This window comes from Symphalangus syndactylus, chromosome 3, assembly GCF_028878055.3.
Source record: "Symphalangus syndactylus isolate Jambi chromosome 3, NHGRI_mSymSyn1-v2.1_pri, whole genome shotgun sequence".
Classification (NCBI taxonomy): Eukaryota; Metazoa; Chordata; class Mammalia; order Primates; family Hylobatidae; genus Symphalangus; species Symphalangus syndactylus.
Window position 1 is genome coordinate 105,285,298 of NC_072425.2, and position 17,847 is coordinate 105,303,144.

Here is a 17,847-nt window from a genome sequence, read left to right on the forward strand (position 1 = left end):
AACTGTTAACAAATTTGAACAGAAAACACATTGCTCCCTGATTCAACAGTTCCCTGCTGCTTACTCTAGATATCTCATAGTCCCCATACTAGCATTTCAGGCTTTCATGAGATAACTGAATCTTCCTTTCCCTCTGCCCTTAGGTACTCTAGACAGCAGCCAGATGAAACTAGTCATTATTTCTCCAATGTATCTCTAGCTTCTACATCTGTGCTTTTACTCAGTCTTGGACATTTTTCCCCACTGTGTACCAATTATTTGCCAAAATCTTGCTCATCTTTCTACAGCCATCCCAAATGCCAGTTCTAGTAGCATTTCCTGATCCCCAACATAGCTCTTCCTACAAACACCCCAGATCACCCTTAACATATCCACTGTCTGACACCATCACTGTTACTACCAATACCACCACAACCAGCATTGCCCATGGTGTGAACCTTTCTTATGGGCTGTTTTTTAAATGCATTTAATTATAGCATTTTACCCTGAGGATTAAATGAAAATCTAATAAATTAAAAAATAGTTATTGTTTTCCATCATCCACTAATAATCTGAGGTGCATGAGAGCAGACACTTTGCACCCATCAGGGCACCTAGTCCAGCTCCTGGCACCTAGTATCCTCTAGGTTAACAGTAACTATAAGAAACATCAGAGACCAAATTGTGAGTTAGATCCTGCTTTTCCCAATAGCTTCACCAATATGCTTTCACTGGTATTCCCTCTCGTCCCCAATAGAAGCTCATTCCATTTCTTTTAATTGTCATTTACCCAAGAAGACCTTCCTTGACCACCAAATCTAAGGTAGTTCCAGCCTATTACACTCTTCACAGTCATTTTCTTCTTAGCCCCCTTGTCCTATCTTAATGTATAGGCTTATTGTCCATATGCTTTTGCAATGCCAATTTCTCCCACAAGTCTATCATCTCCATGAGGGAATAGATCATGACCGGATGGTTCCCTACTGAAACAGCCATCTCTTAAATAATCATTTGTCTATTACGTATTCTGTAGATATATTCTCCAAGTCTGCTATTCATATTTTAACTTTAATATTCTATGGTCAAGTCTGTTAATTTTTCCATCATGTCTTTGGAGTTCCTGTTACGGGCATTTTAAATTGCTTCCTTGGAATATGATCCTGAGGTGGAAAAATTGTACAGACTTCCCTTTAAGGGATCTGATAGATTTTATCAAATTGGCCATCCCCCACCCTCTGCAAAAAGTGTGACTTGCATTCTCAAAGTTCTACCAGTGGCCTTTTGTTATTAGATTTTTTCCAGGCAAGCCGGACAGAATTTATTTAATGCTAGGTAAGGCGCCACTGGAAATTTTAGGAACCAGGTATCTCAAGCAGGGATGTTCAGCATTGTATGCAAGGGAACAACTCCGATTACTTCTTCTATTCCTTAGCATTAATCATTTAATAGTCTTCTCATGGTTTACTTTTACTCAAATGAATGCATGGATTTGTCATACCCGTTGCCCCCAGATAATATTTTTGCTTCACCTCTGTCCCAACTGGATCACCTCCAATATTTGTGTTCAACCTGAGAAGAGAAGTGCCACTCTTTTCCCAGGTCACTCTCTAATCATAGTAATACATAGCATCTTAGCCAACTGGGTAAACAACTTGACCTGACCTTTCTAGGCCAGCTATTATGAATACTGCCAATGATAATAACAGTTCCCATCATACAGAAATGACACAGAAGAATGCAATGCACCGTAAGAGTAACTTCATAAATATTATTAGAAGGGATGACATAGAGACAAAATTTTGGCGATCTCAGTTCACATTTAGCCCTAGGTAATCTCTGTGAACATCATATGATTTCACCTGATCTTTAATCAACCCACAGCACATAAAGTAATAGTACTGGGTAAGCTAGGCTGGGCAGTCAATGTACTTAGGGACATGGTACTTTCCTAAATTAGACCTACCTGTAATGCATAATTTCCATTGCCTTTCCTCTGAAAACCAGAGTATAATTCTTTGTAATATACATTTTTGCCTATTCCAGGTTCCACATACAGTGAGAAAAGCAAATGCATGCTTTACTTTTACTTATGTTCTTGGGACCCAATCTTAAGAAAAAGAAGGGATTTTTACCTTAAATTTACTTGCTTCATCAAAGAGAGTCTTATTTAGTTTTTTGGCTGCTTGAACACATTTCGTTGCTGCATCAAGCTATGCAAATATTTAATAAAGGATTCCAAGTACAAAAATATAAATAATAGTGGCATCAAAACCTGTCTACAAGTGGAGATGCAATTTGGAACTTGCCCATATTCCCACAACTGTTTCAGCTTAATATAAGTGCTTGAGCTGTTGTGTTTTTGGTTTTTTTGTTTTTCTGTACCACCCAAGTGCAACTGCTAGAGTCTATACTTGGATCATCCCTTAATATTCTCTGAGAACCCAGGCCCCATCCTCTTCATTGGAAGATCATGAACATTGCATGTCTTCACATAGCTGTTTCTCAAAGCTCTGAAAAAAATATTTGGTCATAACAGGAAGTCTCAAATTCTTGACCATCTATAGGTAATGTATAGACAATGGGAGAAATAGTAGGAGAGCTAATATGGTGCCTCCACAAAGGCCACATATCTGACAAAGGGTTCGCCAGGACTGTTTCAGATCCCTCGTAATGGTGTTGATTTTAGAGAAGCAAAATTGATACCTATTAGACATCCAAATGGAGAAACCAAATAGGCAATTGAATAGAAGAATCTGGCTCTTGGAAGAAAGTTTGTGCTAGAGATAGAATTGGAAATCTGTCCTGTGATTTAATGCAGTCTCCTAGACGAAGAGGGCAAAGGATGACAACAGAGCCTAGGATCACTCATGACTTTCAGAGTTGCCCGTTCTGCTTATAAATGCAGGGCAGGCTGGGCGCAATGGCTCACTCCTGTAATCCCAGCACTTTGGGAGACCGAGGTGGGTGGATCACTTGAGGTCAGGAGTTTGAGACCTACCTGGCCAACATGGCGAAACCCCATCTTCACTAAAAATAGAAAAAATTAGCTGAGTGTGGTGGCATGTGCCTGTAATCCCAGCTATTCGGGAGACTGAGGCAGCAGAATCGCTTGAACCTGGGAGGCAGAGGTTGCAGTGAGCCGAGATGGCGCCACCGCACTCCAGCCTGGGAGACAAAGTGTGACTCTATGTCAATAAAGTAATTAATTAATTAATTAAAATAAAATAAACGCAGGGGGAGGAGGCCAAAAGGGGTCTTTTATAACAAACTATCATTTTTAACACCTCATAAATTCCCATTCTATTACATTTGCAACCAACTCTATTACTCCCAACTTTCCCAAACACGGTGGCTTCATTCCATAGTCCTTTTAGAGTGTCCGGAGAGGAAAAGGAGGTTAGTATGACAGGGTAATGTGTCTCAACCACTGTCATTAATTTAATAAATATTGAGTAGTGAAAAAGTAGGAATCACAAAGATGCATCAGACAGGATCCCTACCCTGATCTCTTTCAGGAAAGGGGGAAGTCAGAGAGGGATAATATAAAAACATAAATAGCTATAGAATAATACCATGAAAGACCAAGGCCTTATTTGGAAGAAGTGGGGAGAAGTAATCAAGGAAGACCTCTTGCAGCAGACAGCTTGTGCCAGACATTTGAGGGTAGAATGGAATGTCTTAGGTAAAGATTTGGAGTAAGACATTTCGTACAGGGCAGAGTGAACAAATTCTCTGATCACAGCAAAAGGTGAGGCAAACTGACAAATTGATCCCTTTTTAATTTTGTTTTTAATTAACAGAACTAAACAACGGAAAGAATGTGTTGCCGGAGAAGAACGAATTGATGGCCTTTTATTACCACAGGAAAAAGTAAATGTATCTGGGCAGCCCCTCAAGTCTCAACAAAAGGAACGTACAGTTCCTGCCATGTGCCAGTCTCTTCTGAAGAAAAGGGGGCGGTGGGGGTGGGGGCGGGAGCGCAGGTCTTTAGGTTGTTTATTCCTTTCTCTCTGTCCAGTGGCAGAGAAGCCCATACTTTTGAACGCAGCTTGTTGGCTACTGTAAAAGCCCTGCTCTGAGCAAGGACCAATGAGCGCTCGGAGCCCAAACTCTTGGAAACAGTTTGCGGCCAGGAGTACTTGACATTGAGACAGCCTCCGAGTTGTAAACAAGGACGAGCCTGGGCGGGACCCCAGCCCACGCGACTCGGAGCCCTGTCCCAAGAGGCTAATCTTAAGCCCACGTTGCCCCAGATACCTGCTTCTGCTTCCTCTTCCCTGTTCTTCCCACCCTTTTCCCATCACAGCCGCGGGCACCGGTGCCAGGGCACTCCGTGGTCACCGTGCCAGGCCATTCTGTGGGGACCGCGGCCGGAGGGGCGGGGCCCATAGTTCTTTCTCTGATCTGGTTGGCGCGGCCTGGAGTTCAGGACGCGTTTCCAAGTTCCAGTGACTCCTCCTGTTTGGGACTCGGGGGGAGAGTGCGGGGAGACAAATAAAACCTCGGGCGGCGGCGGCTGGTGGGAAGACTTGAACTTGAGTCTCGACCCACTGCATCTGCGACTCGCTGCCCAGACTTTTCACTCCGCGGCACCCTCAAACCCCAGCCCAGGCCGGGGCGCACGAGCCAGCCAGCGCACCTGCAGTCCTCGCCCGGACGCGCCGCGCCCCCTCGGAACCAGGCTCTGCTCCGAGCAGCCTTCGCTTCTCAAGCCAGCCACAGTCCCTGCCAGACCGGGTGGGCGTCAAGATGAAGGCGGCCCGCTTCGTGCTGCGCAGCGCTGGCTCGCTCAGCGGCGCGGGCATGGTGCCCCGAGAGGTGGAGCATTTCTCGCGCTACAGCCCGTCCCCGCTGTCCATGAAGCAGCTACTGGACTTTGGTGAGAGGGGACACAGGGCCCAAGCTGGGTCCTAGGGATGGGGAACTGCCTTAACTTTCAGCCTCAGGAGAGGGAGGGCTAGACTCAAGCTAAAACAACTAGGGTTCACTTTGCTGATGAGCCCTGGAGCCTCGACGCCAGCACACTTTTCCTTTTCCTAGATTTGGTTACTTTCTGACAGGGGTGCCTCCAGGTCAAGGCTACCTGCAAGCCTGCCGACACTGGATGGTTTGACTTCATCTGCACACTCTTCTTTCTGACCGCTCTTCCAGTCAAAATACTTTTTGCTTTCGGTCACCGTTTAACAATGGACTGGAAACTTTATCCCCTCTTTCACAGCATAGTACTGCTTGGAGAAGTTTCTGAATGGTATTAAATAGCCTCAAGTTAATAGATTTTATTCCTTAGCCACCCGGCATCCTTCCACAGGGTACATCTCTCTGCATTCCTAACAGATTTCTTTGTCTCTTTATCATTATAGCTTTCCATATATTTGCATTATTGCTGAAAATATTTACCCATTTGTTGCAGTAATCTTATAAGGAAGATTTCAGGGGTTTAAATGTGATGTCACTACTCTGGAAATATCACAGCTCCCACTCCAGCCTCTTATCCCCCATCTCCAATTTCATGTCCCCACTCATTAAAGGATGTTGTGTTGTTGACATTGTGTTGTGACCGAATCCTGCAGTCTTTTATAAATTCTAAGAACTGTGGGATATTCTTACTTCTTGGAAGTGAATCCTCTTCAAAAAGAGAAGACAATAGTTCTCCTATATTTGTCACTTTTTAAAAGAAAGAAGGAAAGACGAAAGGAAAGGAAGATAGGAAGAAGGGAATTAGTCAATTAAGAAGACAATCGCCCCTGAATTATTGATTAACAGTAACCCAACTGAGAGTGAAATATAATTTTATAATATATGTGTGTTCAATATTTGATAGTTAATGCTATTTAGATATATCATTTAGACACACTTTTTCTCAAAACTGAATTGATTTCATTTATTATAGGTTCAGAAAATGCATGTGAAAGAACTTCTTTTGCATTTTTGCGACAAGAATTGCCTGTGAGGCTCGCCAACATTCTGAAGGAAATTGATATCCTCCCGACCCAATTAGTAAATACCTCTTCAGTGCAATTGGTTAAAAGCTGGTAAGTGGTGAACCATATTGAAATATCTAGTTTTGAAACAGTTACCCGGGTATGAATTCTTATACTGTGTTAACATCATAATTGGAAAACAGGTGATCTGAACGGTAACTACAATGTAAGAATTTTAAAATTAATTTAGGGTAAGTTATCATTAGAGAAGTTATAAAACTATAAACAGACATTTTTACCCTGAAAAAGTAGATTACTTTATAATAAAATTCTGAGTTCTAGGAAAAATTTGAAAAAAATTGGCATGCAATTTTAATCTTCAATTATAGAAGAGCACTTTCAATAATAAAAGAGTTTGATATTGCAAAAGAAATTCTATGCCTAGAAAACAATTCAAATGACTACTATTTAGGGAAGGCCTAATCTTTGTAACTTACAAAGTGATTGACAGAGTGGGCTCTGGGTTCAAATCCTGCCTCTGTCACTTCTAGTTGTGGAATCCTTGGCAAGTGTCTTAAACGCTTTATGCCTTTGAGTTATTATTCCCATCTGTTATTAAGGAGAGTAAAGTATATGCCTCAGAGGGATGTTTGAGTGTAATGAAATGAGATAATCCATAAAAAAAGAAAAAAAAAAAACACTTAGGACAGCACCTGGCACACAGCCAGCAGTCAGTAAGTGTCAGTTGTTGTCATCTCATTTTATAAATGAAGATACTGATGCTTAGAGAAGGTAGGTAACCCAAAACGGCAAATTTTTGGATCACAGAAGCAGGATATGCACAGGTAGCAGACATGCATGAGAGCCTTATCTTAATCCACTGACTGCACAGCCTTTTGTTCATTAATTCAAGAAATGCATGTATTATATACCTATAAGACAATTACAATCTAAAACATATATTCAATCTGTAGTATTTACTATTGCAGTCAAGACTTACACTCTTCTATGAATGAATGTAGTAGAAAAAAATAAAAAGCTTTATAAAAAAGTTGTTTCTAAGTATTATTGCTAGAAAAAAAGAAAATATTGAATACTGACCTGAAATAGTTAAAGAAACATTTTGCATTAAATTTTAAGTTTGAAAGTCAAGGATTAAAAGTTATAGCATTTTTAATTTATATTATTTTCCAAATGTTCTGGAGGAAAGTTTTAAGTTTGAACATAATGCTTACTTTCTCTTTTCAAATTATTTGAAAAAGGTATTCTATTTTCAGCCATTTGTATCTGACTATTAATTTTAAAACTTAAAGCATACCTGTTTCTTTACAGGTATATACAGAGCCTGATGGATTTGGTGGAATTCCATGAGAAAAGCCCAGATGACCAGAAAGCATTATCAGAGTAAGCTCTACACATTAGAACAAGTGTTTAAAACTTTTGTTCTTTCCAGACAGATTCCTAAGATATTTTTAGACCTAAATTAAAGGAATTCAGCTCTGAATAATAAATCACTACCCTCTTACACATGACAAGTTTTGGCTTGTTGGTTTTTCAGAAGTGAAGAAATATGGCATTGAAAATGATGCTGAGTGTGAAGAAATGTAGAGGACTCATTTTTGTTCCCCCGGGGAGACCTATTTTTACTATAAATTTACTCCAATGATTACATGTGCAGGAGGATTTATCATTACATAATTTTAATACATTTCAGTGTCATTGGAGATTAAACGTTTTCTTTCAGAGTAACTGATAGTTTCTAGCTACCTAAATAAGGATCTTTTCTAAATCTGACAAGAAATTTTGAAAGTTTTTTCACAATGGCATTCTAGAGTCATCTCTAGAATGATGATATTAGATATTAATCATTATTTTATAAAGAGAAGACTTAATGAATACATCTGATGAATGCATTGGTTATAAGGCTAATAGTGTTACATATAAGCTAGAAACAAAATGAGTCTGTTTGTGAAATTATCTCCTCTACTCTAGTGGAAGAATCTGTAGTGAGATTACTAATAAAGGACTAACGTTTTATCATTTGATTTGTTCAGATGGGTAATGCAAAAAGAACTTTAGCCTTCTGTGAAGTAACCTTAGGAGTATAAGTGAATGCAATGTATTTGAACTTTTACTAACCATAAATATTATGGCTTAGCTTTGTAGATACACTCATCAAAGTTCGAAATAGACACCATAATGTAGTCCCTACAATGGCACAAGGAATCATAGAGTATAAAGATGCCTGTACAGTTGACCCAGTCACCAATCAAAATCTTCAATATTTCTTGGATCGATTTTACATGAACCGTATTTCTACTCGGATGCTGATGAACCAGCACAGTAAGTTAGCTCATCATGATCATGGTGTATAGACATGGATGTAGAATATAAGCCATACTATAACTAGATGTTTCACTAATCAGTGGGTCACATTCTCAGTGATAGTACTAATCATTATCCTGAATTTTATAACAATAATTTTTGTTTTTATTTTTCAACAGTTCTTATATTTAGTGACTCACAGACAGGAAACCCAAGCCACATTGGAAGCATTGATCCTAACTGTGATGTGGTAGCAGTGGTCCAAGGTACGTTCTGTATTTCTGCATTTCCCTTATTGAAAATGTACAATATATGATTGACATATCTATAATTGAGGTGACTCTGTGAATGAATTTATATTCACAGAGTGTTCCATTTATTTTATAAATGTTATCTTCAAGGTCCTTTGCTTTTGAGAGTCAGTAGTATAAACATTCCTTTAAAATATTATTTAAAAATCCAAATATAGGTGTCTAACATGCCATATTTTATGTGTTTTATTTAGTCTCTGAAGTGCACATATTGCTAAAACTGCAATGCAAACACTGTCTTAATTTTTCTTCAATAAAATATTAAAATATATTTTTATATACATAAACCTGTACTTTAGTGAATATTTTAGATTAGGGTAATACAGACACTGAAGATTATTTGAGAACTGTACTTGGCATAAATTCATTTCATTGTTATAAAAAACAACTTCCATTCCAGATGCCTTTGAGTGTTCAAGGATGCTCTGTGATCAGTATTATTTAACATCTCCAGAATTAAAGCTTACACAAGTGAATGGTAAGTTATAAGTAAAATATATTTTAATGTATGGAAAATTCTGTATTCTCCTAACATGATTGCTTTTTGTAAATATAAAGCAACTTCTATGTTCATTTTTTCTCTTGCCTAAAGTTTGTACGCATTTTTTTTGAATACAAGGTTCTCTTTAACTGTCTCAACTGGAAGTCTCCAATTCTGCCTATTCAGTTGCTAACGAGGATTCATAAAGAAGAATGTTTAAAAAAAAATATGGGATTAAAGTACCAACTACGTTCCAATATCTTAGATCAAAGAAAGATTACTTCCTATGGAATATGAGGGATAAGGAGACCAGAAGTAGGGAGGATATAGCAGTGGAAATATCCTCTTATAAGACCTGGAAACAAAAATACTTCAAATTTCACTGTAAGAAATAAGCCAGTGACAGATACTGATTCCACTTGTATGAGATGTCTAAAATGGTCACACTCACAGAAGCAGAGTAGAATGGTAGTTGTCAGGGGCTGTGAGGAAGGGGAAAATGGGGAGTTGCTATCCAACAGATACAAAGTTTCAGTTATGCAACATGAATAAATCCTAGAGTTCTGCTGTTCAACATAGTGCTTATAGTTAAGGGGGACATTGTATTGTACACTTAACATTTTGTTAAAAGGGTAGATCTCATGTTAAATGTCTTCACCCCAATACAAAAAAAATTGCACTATTGTTTTATACTACTGTTTTGGAAGCAGAACATACTTCAAAAAGCTTCAGCTCAGCTGGGTTCAGTGGCATACACCTGTAATCCCAGCATTTTGAAAGGCTGAGGTGGGAGGTTTGCCTGAGCCCAGGAGTTCAAGACCAGCCTGGGCAATAAAGGGAGACACTGTCTCTACAAAAATTAGCCAGGCACGGTGGCACACACGTGTAGTCCCAGCTGCTCAGGCGGCTGAGGTGAGACGATCACTTGAGACCAGGAAGTCAAGGCTGCAGTGAGCCATGATTCTCCCACTGCACTCCAGCCCAGGTGACAGAGCGAGACCCTGTCTCAGACAAACAAACAAACAAACAAAATTTCAGTTCTGACAAGGTCTTCCCATACTTTCTGAATGACTGATGTGACTATATGATGAATGAAAGGCACCATTTTCACCCCTTCCCATTCTGTTCTGGTAAATAGCTGCATCTTAAAACAATACAGTGTACTTAAATTGGAATTACTTTCTCTTTTCTATTTAAAGTACACATCTTTCTCAAGTAATATTTATACAGGAACAGTTTTTGTTTATGGTGACAGTTAAAATCAAGTTGCTCAAAGAGTAGCCTAACAGATTAGGGACAAGCAAATGTAAATAAACACTAAACTAAAAGTAGAAGAGCAAATAAAGAATGGAACGTATCTCTGAGCATAAACAGGGTTGTTGCATAATACTTGTAGATAAACTGCTCCAACTGTTGGACAAAATAAAGAGGAGATTGTGCCAGACCTTGTGTTTTCCAATTCAAACTTTGCCAAGGCCTGGAAAGCTGAAGAATAATACTTTTATTTTTCTTTTCTTTTTTTTTCTAATTTTATTTTACTTTTTATTTTTCTTTCCAAAAAGCATTAAGAAGTTTTTGTTTGTCTGTTTCCTTTATCCTCTTGGTAAAATTTAAGCATATTTAGCAATATAAGATGTAATGTTTGGGTGATACAAAAAACAAGAGAAATCAGGTGTGTTATTTTACTGAGCATTAAAAATATGAAAATTATAGTTAGCATTAATTTCAATATTATGCTATAAACAGTTTTCTCCCTTCTGTCTTAAAATACATATTTTGACTCTGGAATTGTCCAGTACAAAAATGTTGAAAATAGAAATAATCCACAAAATCTAATTTATAGCACTGTTCTTCCACATTTACCCAACTTCATACATTTGTGGAGAAATAGAAAAATTAATCATATGGAGCAAGATGGTTCATGCCTGTCATCCCAGCAGTTTGGGAGGCTAAGGCTGGAGGATCGCTTGAGGCCAGGAATTTAAGACTAGCGTGGACAACATAGTGACACCCCATCTCTACAAAAAAAAACAATTAACAAAAGAGCATTATGTAGCAACTACAATAACATTTTGAATATAAGCCAGTAATATTTACTGTTTAAGTGGGAAGGTTCTAGGGCAGGATTTGGGGATGGGGAAGGTAGAGAATATGCCAACCCTCTTGAAGTCTAAAATGTTAATCACATGAATGTGGTGGTTTATTTTAGTAAAGCATTTGTGTACAAATTCTTAATGAATTTTATTTTTCTAGGAAAATTTCCAGACCAACCAATTCACATCGTGTATGTTCCTTCTCACCTCCATCATATGCTCTTTGAACTATTTAAGGTATGATACTTCACAATAATTGAAATTTTACCTTTTAAAAAGGTTTAACAGTTATATTTTTATCTCCTTTATTATTCGCCACAAAACAGAAGCCTCAATATCTTTTCCCAAGAATGCTTCTAGTTCTCCTAAGAGAAAGAAACTATACAGTCAATGTTTGACGAAGTACATGTAGCTCATTGTAGTATCAACACATATTTGAGAACGCATCATACAATTCATGATGTATCAGTGCTTTACAGCCAAGAGGAAGTTCCTATTATTTTTTCAGGTGTCCATCAAAGAACTAGTCATTTATTCATTCATTAAGAGAGGTCATGGGGTGAATGTGTTTCAGTGAACGAGGCCTTGTTACCTCCACGCCCACAGGCTGGTCCAACTCCAAACTCAGCGGTTCAGGTCCAGAATTCCTGTAGGTGGTATGGCTCCATTCAGAGTCCAGAATGTGTTAAGAGCACAGTCAGTAGTTCCTTCAATCATCTACTTTAAAGTGCATATGAATCACCTGGGGACTTTGTTAAAGTGAAAATTTTGATTCAGGAAGTCTAGAGTGGGGCCTGAGATTCTCAATTTTGAATAAGCTAAGGGGTGATGCTGCTGATCCACAATGCACACTTTGCCTAGCAGGCCTGTAGAGTTGTGCTTCTCAAACTGTAATATGCATTAGAATCGCCTGTAGGGCATGTTAAAACACAGATTCTTGGGCTCCACCCCAGAGATTCTGATTCTTCAGGTCTGAGAATGTGCATTTCTATCAAGCTCTCAAAGGATACAGTTGTTACTGGTCTGAGGCAGCCAGGTGCTAAGAATCAAATCCTTTCATGTGTCTTAAGATCAAGTTGAATTAAGATCAAATTGAACTTGAACCAAAAAATAGACAAACACCTTAAGCTTTTTGATGCTTCCCAAGAGTCCCCTGAATTGGAGAGAAGGAAGCCTAAAAAAGAGAAATCTGGCTCTAATTCTGACATAACTCTTTCCAGAACTTCCTGTTTACTAACTTATTCTAATGTTACTGCTGTGAGGTATTGATTGTACTACAAACATCTGATCCACTTTATTTTCACTCCAGCTAATGACTAGAACTTAATATTATATAAAAACTGGAAAGCAGAAAGTAGATAGGTGGTGAGAAAGGAAAATGGATTAAGAAAACCAAGACTGTATCTGTATGAGATTCAGCCAATAGACTGAAAACATCTTTTAGTTTGTTCTGTGTTAAAGGACAAAAGATACTTTTTCATTGATTTGATTTATTTTTAAGTTGAATGATCCAACTCATAGAGTTATTTTGCCATCATTGGTAAAAGTTAGATGATAATCAAATGCAAATTGAAATTTAATTTAGAATTATTGACTGTCCTTTTAAATAGTAACCACATTTTCACAGCAAGTTTTATAAAAGCCAATAAATCGGTTCAATGATTCACTGTTCATTTGTTATGTAATAGTCTTCGGTGCTTGAATGTAAAATGTAATGGAAAGAGAAAAGGAGAGCTAGGAAATGCACTATAAAAACCAATTTCTACATTTAAATTAAGCTTACAAAGAAGAACTTGACAGCTAGCAGAATTGTTTTTCTATTAGACATTACTCCCAGGAGCTATATCACATAGTAAATGAATATTTTTCATTATATATCCTACATGACACATTCATAAATGGCTATTTACAAAGCTGTTTTACTACTAACTTAAAAAAATAGGAACTTTGAATTACCCTCTGTGCTACTTTTATTTTAAACATAAAAAAAAAAACAGTTATTTATTGTCCCTCATTCCTCTGCCATTGAATTCCTTATGGTTTGGTTTCCTTAGAATGCAATGCGGGCAACAGTTGAACACCAGGAAAATCAGCCTTCCCTTACACCAATTGAGGTTATTGTTGTCTTGGGAAAAGAAGACCTTACCATTAAGGTAACCATTCTCTGTTTTTCTTTTGGGTATCTCTTGAGACAATTAAATAGGGTCAATAGTAATAAAGCTCTCTGCTTTTTGCAATAGATAACAGTCATATATGCCAGGTGATTTTTAAATGAAGGAAAGCCATTTTTATTTAGACAAATGCACATTGTTTTTAATGTGTGGCTCTGATGACTTGTTTGTTTTAGATTTCAGACAGAGGAGGTGGTGTTCCCCTGAGAATTATTGACCGCCTCTTTAGTTATACATACTCCACTGCACCAACTCCTGTGATGGATAATTCCCGGAATGCTCCTTTGGTAAGAACAATTATATGGCTAAATTAATCTCAGCCACCTAGTTCTAGTAGAGCAAGGATTGCAAGGGATTATTTAGACAAGTTCATCAATGAAGTAAAATTAGACATGAGGGATATAAGAATGAATGATAAAGCAAGCTAAAAATGGTGAAACAAGGGGTGTCTGATTGGAAGTAGAAGATATTTATTAAGGTTCTGGGACATTAGTATCAGTGAGGACAGTAATTTCTTACTTGTTTGTATTTCAGTGATCACGTACACTTCTTTACCTGATAATATCTCTCTTCTCTAGGCTGGTTTTGGTTACGGCTTGCCAATTTCTCGTCTGTATGCCAAGTACTTTCAAGGAGATCTGAATCTCTACTCTTTATCAGGATATGGAACAGATGCTATCATCTACTTAAAGGTATCCCTTGAATTCAATAGCAAAATCCTATTTCTAAAACCATTGCTCCTTTTACAGCCCTGACTGCTATGGTCCAGAGTTAATTCCCCAAACTGAGTTAATGCAAATAATGACCACAGGTCATTCTATTCTCTTTCTGGGTGTGTGTACATTATTTAATATGATAACTAACCAAAGAGGAAGCTGCGCCACACTACCTGCCTCAAGTGAAGCAAAATTGTTTCCTAGGAAGTGTTAATACATTACCAAAGTTTCAGAATGAGGACATGCTCATGTGAATTTTTTAAGGCAACTCCTTTTGGCATCTGTGAGAGTAGCTGTGCTTTTGTTTTACTTAGATTTGTGGGAAATATATGCTAATAATGTTCCAACCTGAAAAAATAACATATCGAGATACTCAAGACCTTAAGCTGACCTTGTTAGAAATCCTGGGAAAGGAAAGCTGACTGTTCGAAAGCTGTCAGTGGGGTGCCAGACATTCACTGTTTGAACTTAAAAACTTGGTGCATGTTGGCTGGGCACAGTGGCTCACGCTTGTAATCCCAGCACTTTGGGAGGCCAAGGCGGGTGGATCACAAGTTCAGTGGTTCTAGACCAGCCTGGCCAACACAATGAAACCCCATCTCTACTGAAAATACAAAAATTAGCTGGGTGTGGTGGCAGGTGCCTGTAACCCCAGCTACTTGGGAGGCTGAGGCAAGAGAATCGCTTGAGCCCGGGAGGCAGAGGTTGCAGTGAGCCGAGATCGTGCCCCTGCACTCCAGCTTAGGCAACAGAGCTAGACTCCGTCTCAAAAAAAAAAAAAAAAAAACAACTTGGTGCATGTTTTCCTGTTTCTGGTAAAGCCTCAATTTCTTTGTTAAGATCACTGTCTTGATTCTGTTCATTTGCCGACTATTTCAACTGAAAATATATTTATAGATATTAGCAACTAAAACATTAAACTTTCAGGCTCCCATTTTTTGCACTGGAATTACTTGCCAAATGGCCTTTGACCATCTGAAATAGTTAATGTATTCATTTCTTAAATGAGCAAAAGTCTTCAAACTATTGAGAAAGAGCAACAGCCTGAGTGCAGGCACCAGTGTGCTGTTATTACGGTATCAATTAAATGAATGTATTTGAATATTTGTTTACTTACCTCTGAATGTATTTTGAATAATAACTTCAGGTGCAAATTATGCCATGCATAATTTCTTTGGTCTCATGTTTTTTCCCCCCTTTTCTTTTAGGCTTTGTCTTCTGAGTCTATAGAAAAACTTCCAGTTTTTAACAAGTCAGCCTTCAAACATTATCAGATGAGCTCTGAGGCTGATGACTGGTGTATCCCAAGCAGGGAACCAAAGAACCTGGCAAGAGAAGTGGCCATGTGAAGAGGGACACTCAGGACACTTTATGGGATCAAAGTGGGTCTGCACCAGTGCTGCTTCCTGAATGTTTGTGTGTGAACCCTTGTTTCTTCCAAAACAAATGACAGCAACGAAAACTCCTTAATCAGAACACTGATCCAATGAGGAATGGAGCTTGTTTCTGTGACCCAGGAGAACTTAGTGCAAGACTACAGGAGTTAACAGATGGTCAGCTCCTTATTTTTTAATGTAGAATAACTCATGAGTTTATATCAAATCCCAAAGAAATAAGCCTCAGTTTTCCATCTGTTTTTGATAAGAAGAATGAGAAGGGGAGTGAGTGTGAAGATGGTGGTTAGCAATTTCAATAGACTGATATTTTAGGCCTCTTGTTCACATCAAAAGATATTGGTGTCAGAATACCAGCATTTTCCTGCCATGCAAAGGATTAAAACTTGGTTTACATTATGTGGTTAGAAATATATGTAAATGTACATTTTGAACATATTTATGTGCTCTGGAAGGAAATGCTGGTGACTAAAATAAGGTTTACTCTGAAAGAGGAGGAATTTTATTCAAAGAATTCAAACATTTTATTCAAATGTTTCAAAATTCAAAACATTGTATTCAAAGTTGCAGTGAAGGCATCAATTTATGTAAAAACTCAGAAGGAAGGCTCCTCTGATAAAAACACAGCTCCTTTATTATGCTGCTTTTCCTGTTCACTTTACACACTAAGTTAAACACTTATTGTCAGGTGCCTAGTCTTGAGTGAATTGTTAGATGTGCACTGAACTCGGGATGTTGGGGATTGGAGAGAGAGAATTGCCAAAGTAACAGCAAAAATATCTCTTACTTTGCTTTGTTTATAAATAAATCAGTAGATTGGAAAAACTAGTGTTAGGGAAAGAAATCACACGTTCAGAGCCTAACTCAGTAGGAAGGGCTTTTCTCTATCCTGAAATGATGGTAATCCAAAGGCATCCATTTTCCAGGCTTAAAAAATATATTTTTGATATATTTAATTATATTTTCTACACTCCAGCATTAATATGTCTGTTTAAAAATTTCTAATTCTCAAATGGCTCAAGAACATTAGAATTCAAGTACCTTTTAGAGTAATTTTTTTAAGCAAATAGCCTGGACATAAGAGATTCTCATGCTAGCATGCTTTCATTTGTGAATTGTTGTGACTGAGAGCTAATGAATGACATCTGAAATGCATATGGTATTTCTGGGAGAGTTAAGGTATAATGTGAAGGTTGGCAGGCCAGTCGCGCTGATTACTCTTAGAGAAGAAGGAACGGAAAAATGAAAGAAGGCAGGAAGGAAAGAAAGGATATAGGAAGAGAGGGAAGCAGAAGGCAGGCACTTTTCTATTTTCCCCACCAATTATTTCAAAAAAAATCTATATTTTCATGGCTATGTCGTTGGCAAGAGGAAGAACTGGTGTTTTGAAAGCAGTATGGATTCTTTAAATGACTCTCACTCTTACAAGATAGTAGGCTTTTATGAGATAAACTTACCTGTGTCAATTAACATTTAAACTGGCATATAGAAAAAAAGGAGGATTTTTCTGCATTGTGAAATGATCAGTATGGTTTATATGCTGAATTTGACATTTGTGTGTAATTTCATGGTGGCCTAGTGTTGTGGTGCTTCTGGTAATGGTAATAGAAGCTCAACTATTTTTTTGTGGATTTCAGATTTTATTGTCAGAAGTCCTAGACAGTGACATTTCTTAATGGTAGGAGTCCAGCTCATGCATTTCTGATTATACAAAACAGTTTGCAGTAGGTTATTTGTCATTTCAGTTTTTTACTGAAATTTGAGCTAAACATTTTTACATGTAAATACTTGTATTTACCAAAGATTTAAATCAGTTGATTAATTAATTAACTCAAATACTGTGAACTATCTTTAAAACACTAGAAGAAAGAAATGTTAGTATCTCAATTACACCAACTGTGCAAATGAACTTTGATAAAAAAGAAATAATCTACATTTGTATTTGTGAAATCTGGGGAAGAGCTTTAGGATTCTAGTAGATGGATACTGAATACTCAGGCCCACTTAAATTATTAATGTATACATTGTGTTTTTGTCTTTATGCTATGTACAGAGAAATGTGATAATTTTTTATAATAAATATTTTTTATGATGATAAAAGACATTGTCTTTTAAAGTTCTTTTCTCAGTTTACCTCACGGTACTAAGAATTTGAGTTAAGATAACACAGTACAATGGTGTGTTTGCCTACAAATTTGTATTCAATAATCATTTTTGCAATGCATATGTTTCTGCATATTTCTGGAAATTTAAAGTTTCATTTTATGTCTGTGTTTGCATACAAACAGTGGAGTACCAAAATAATTATCTAGATAGCTTAGGTTCCCAATGACTTCTGGATTAAATGTCAGAGTAATAATAAGGTGGAAATAGGATAGAAATTACTAAGTTAAATTGTGGTATGTATTATCTTTGCTCTCTTTAGTGCTTTTCTTTACTTTTTAAATCCTACTTTA

At 37.6% G+C, this 17,847-nt stretch overlaps 1 protein-coding gene across 1 annotated transcript; it reads left to right on the forward strand.

The window, feature by feature from the left end:
- The first annotated feature begins 4,247 nt into the window (after positions 1-4,247).
- Positions 4,248-17,491, forward strand: PDK4 (pyruvate dehydrogenase kinase 4). The gene is made up of 11 exons (XM_055272653.2): positions 4,248-4,858; positions 5,870-6,011; positions 7,233-7,304; positions 8,059-8,243; positions 8,405-8,491; positions 8,937-9,014; positions 11,271-11,347; positions 13,165-13,263; positions 13,458-13,568; positions 13,860-13,973; positions 15,206-17,491. Exons 1-11 carry the CDS (start codon positions 4,729-4,731, stop codon positions 15,344-15,346), a joined length of 1,236 nt encoding a protein of 411 aa, XP_055128628.1. The 5' UTR covers positions 4,248-4,728; the 3' UTR covers positions 15,347-17,491.
- Positions 17,492-17,847: the final 356 nt, after the last annotated feature.

Excerpts from the sequence above, each read along its gene's own strand:
- PDK4 (XM_055272653.2), top strand. The coding sequence starts at position 4,729 with ATGAAGGCGGCCCGCTTCGTGCTGCGCAGCGCTGGCTCGCTCAGCGGC. Across the intron at positions 4,859-5,869 it reads GAAGCAGCTACTGGACTTTG|GTTCAGAAAATGCATGTGAA; the intron begins GTGAGAGGGGAC and ends CATTTATTATAG. Across the intron at positions 8,492-8,936 it reads TGTGGTAGCAGTGGTCCAAG|ATGCCTTTGAGTGTTCAAGG; the intron begins GTACGTTCTGTA and ends CTTCCATTCCAG.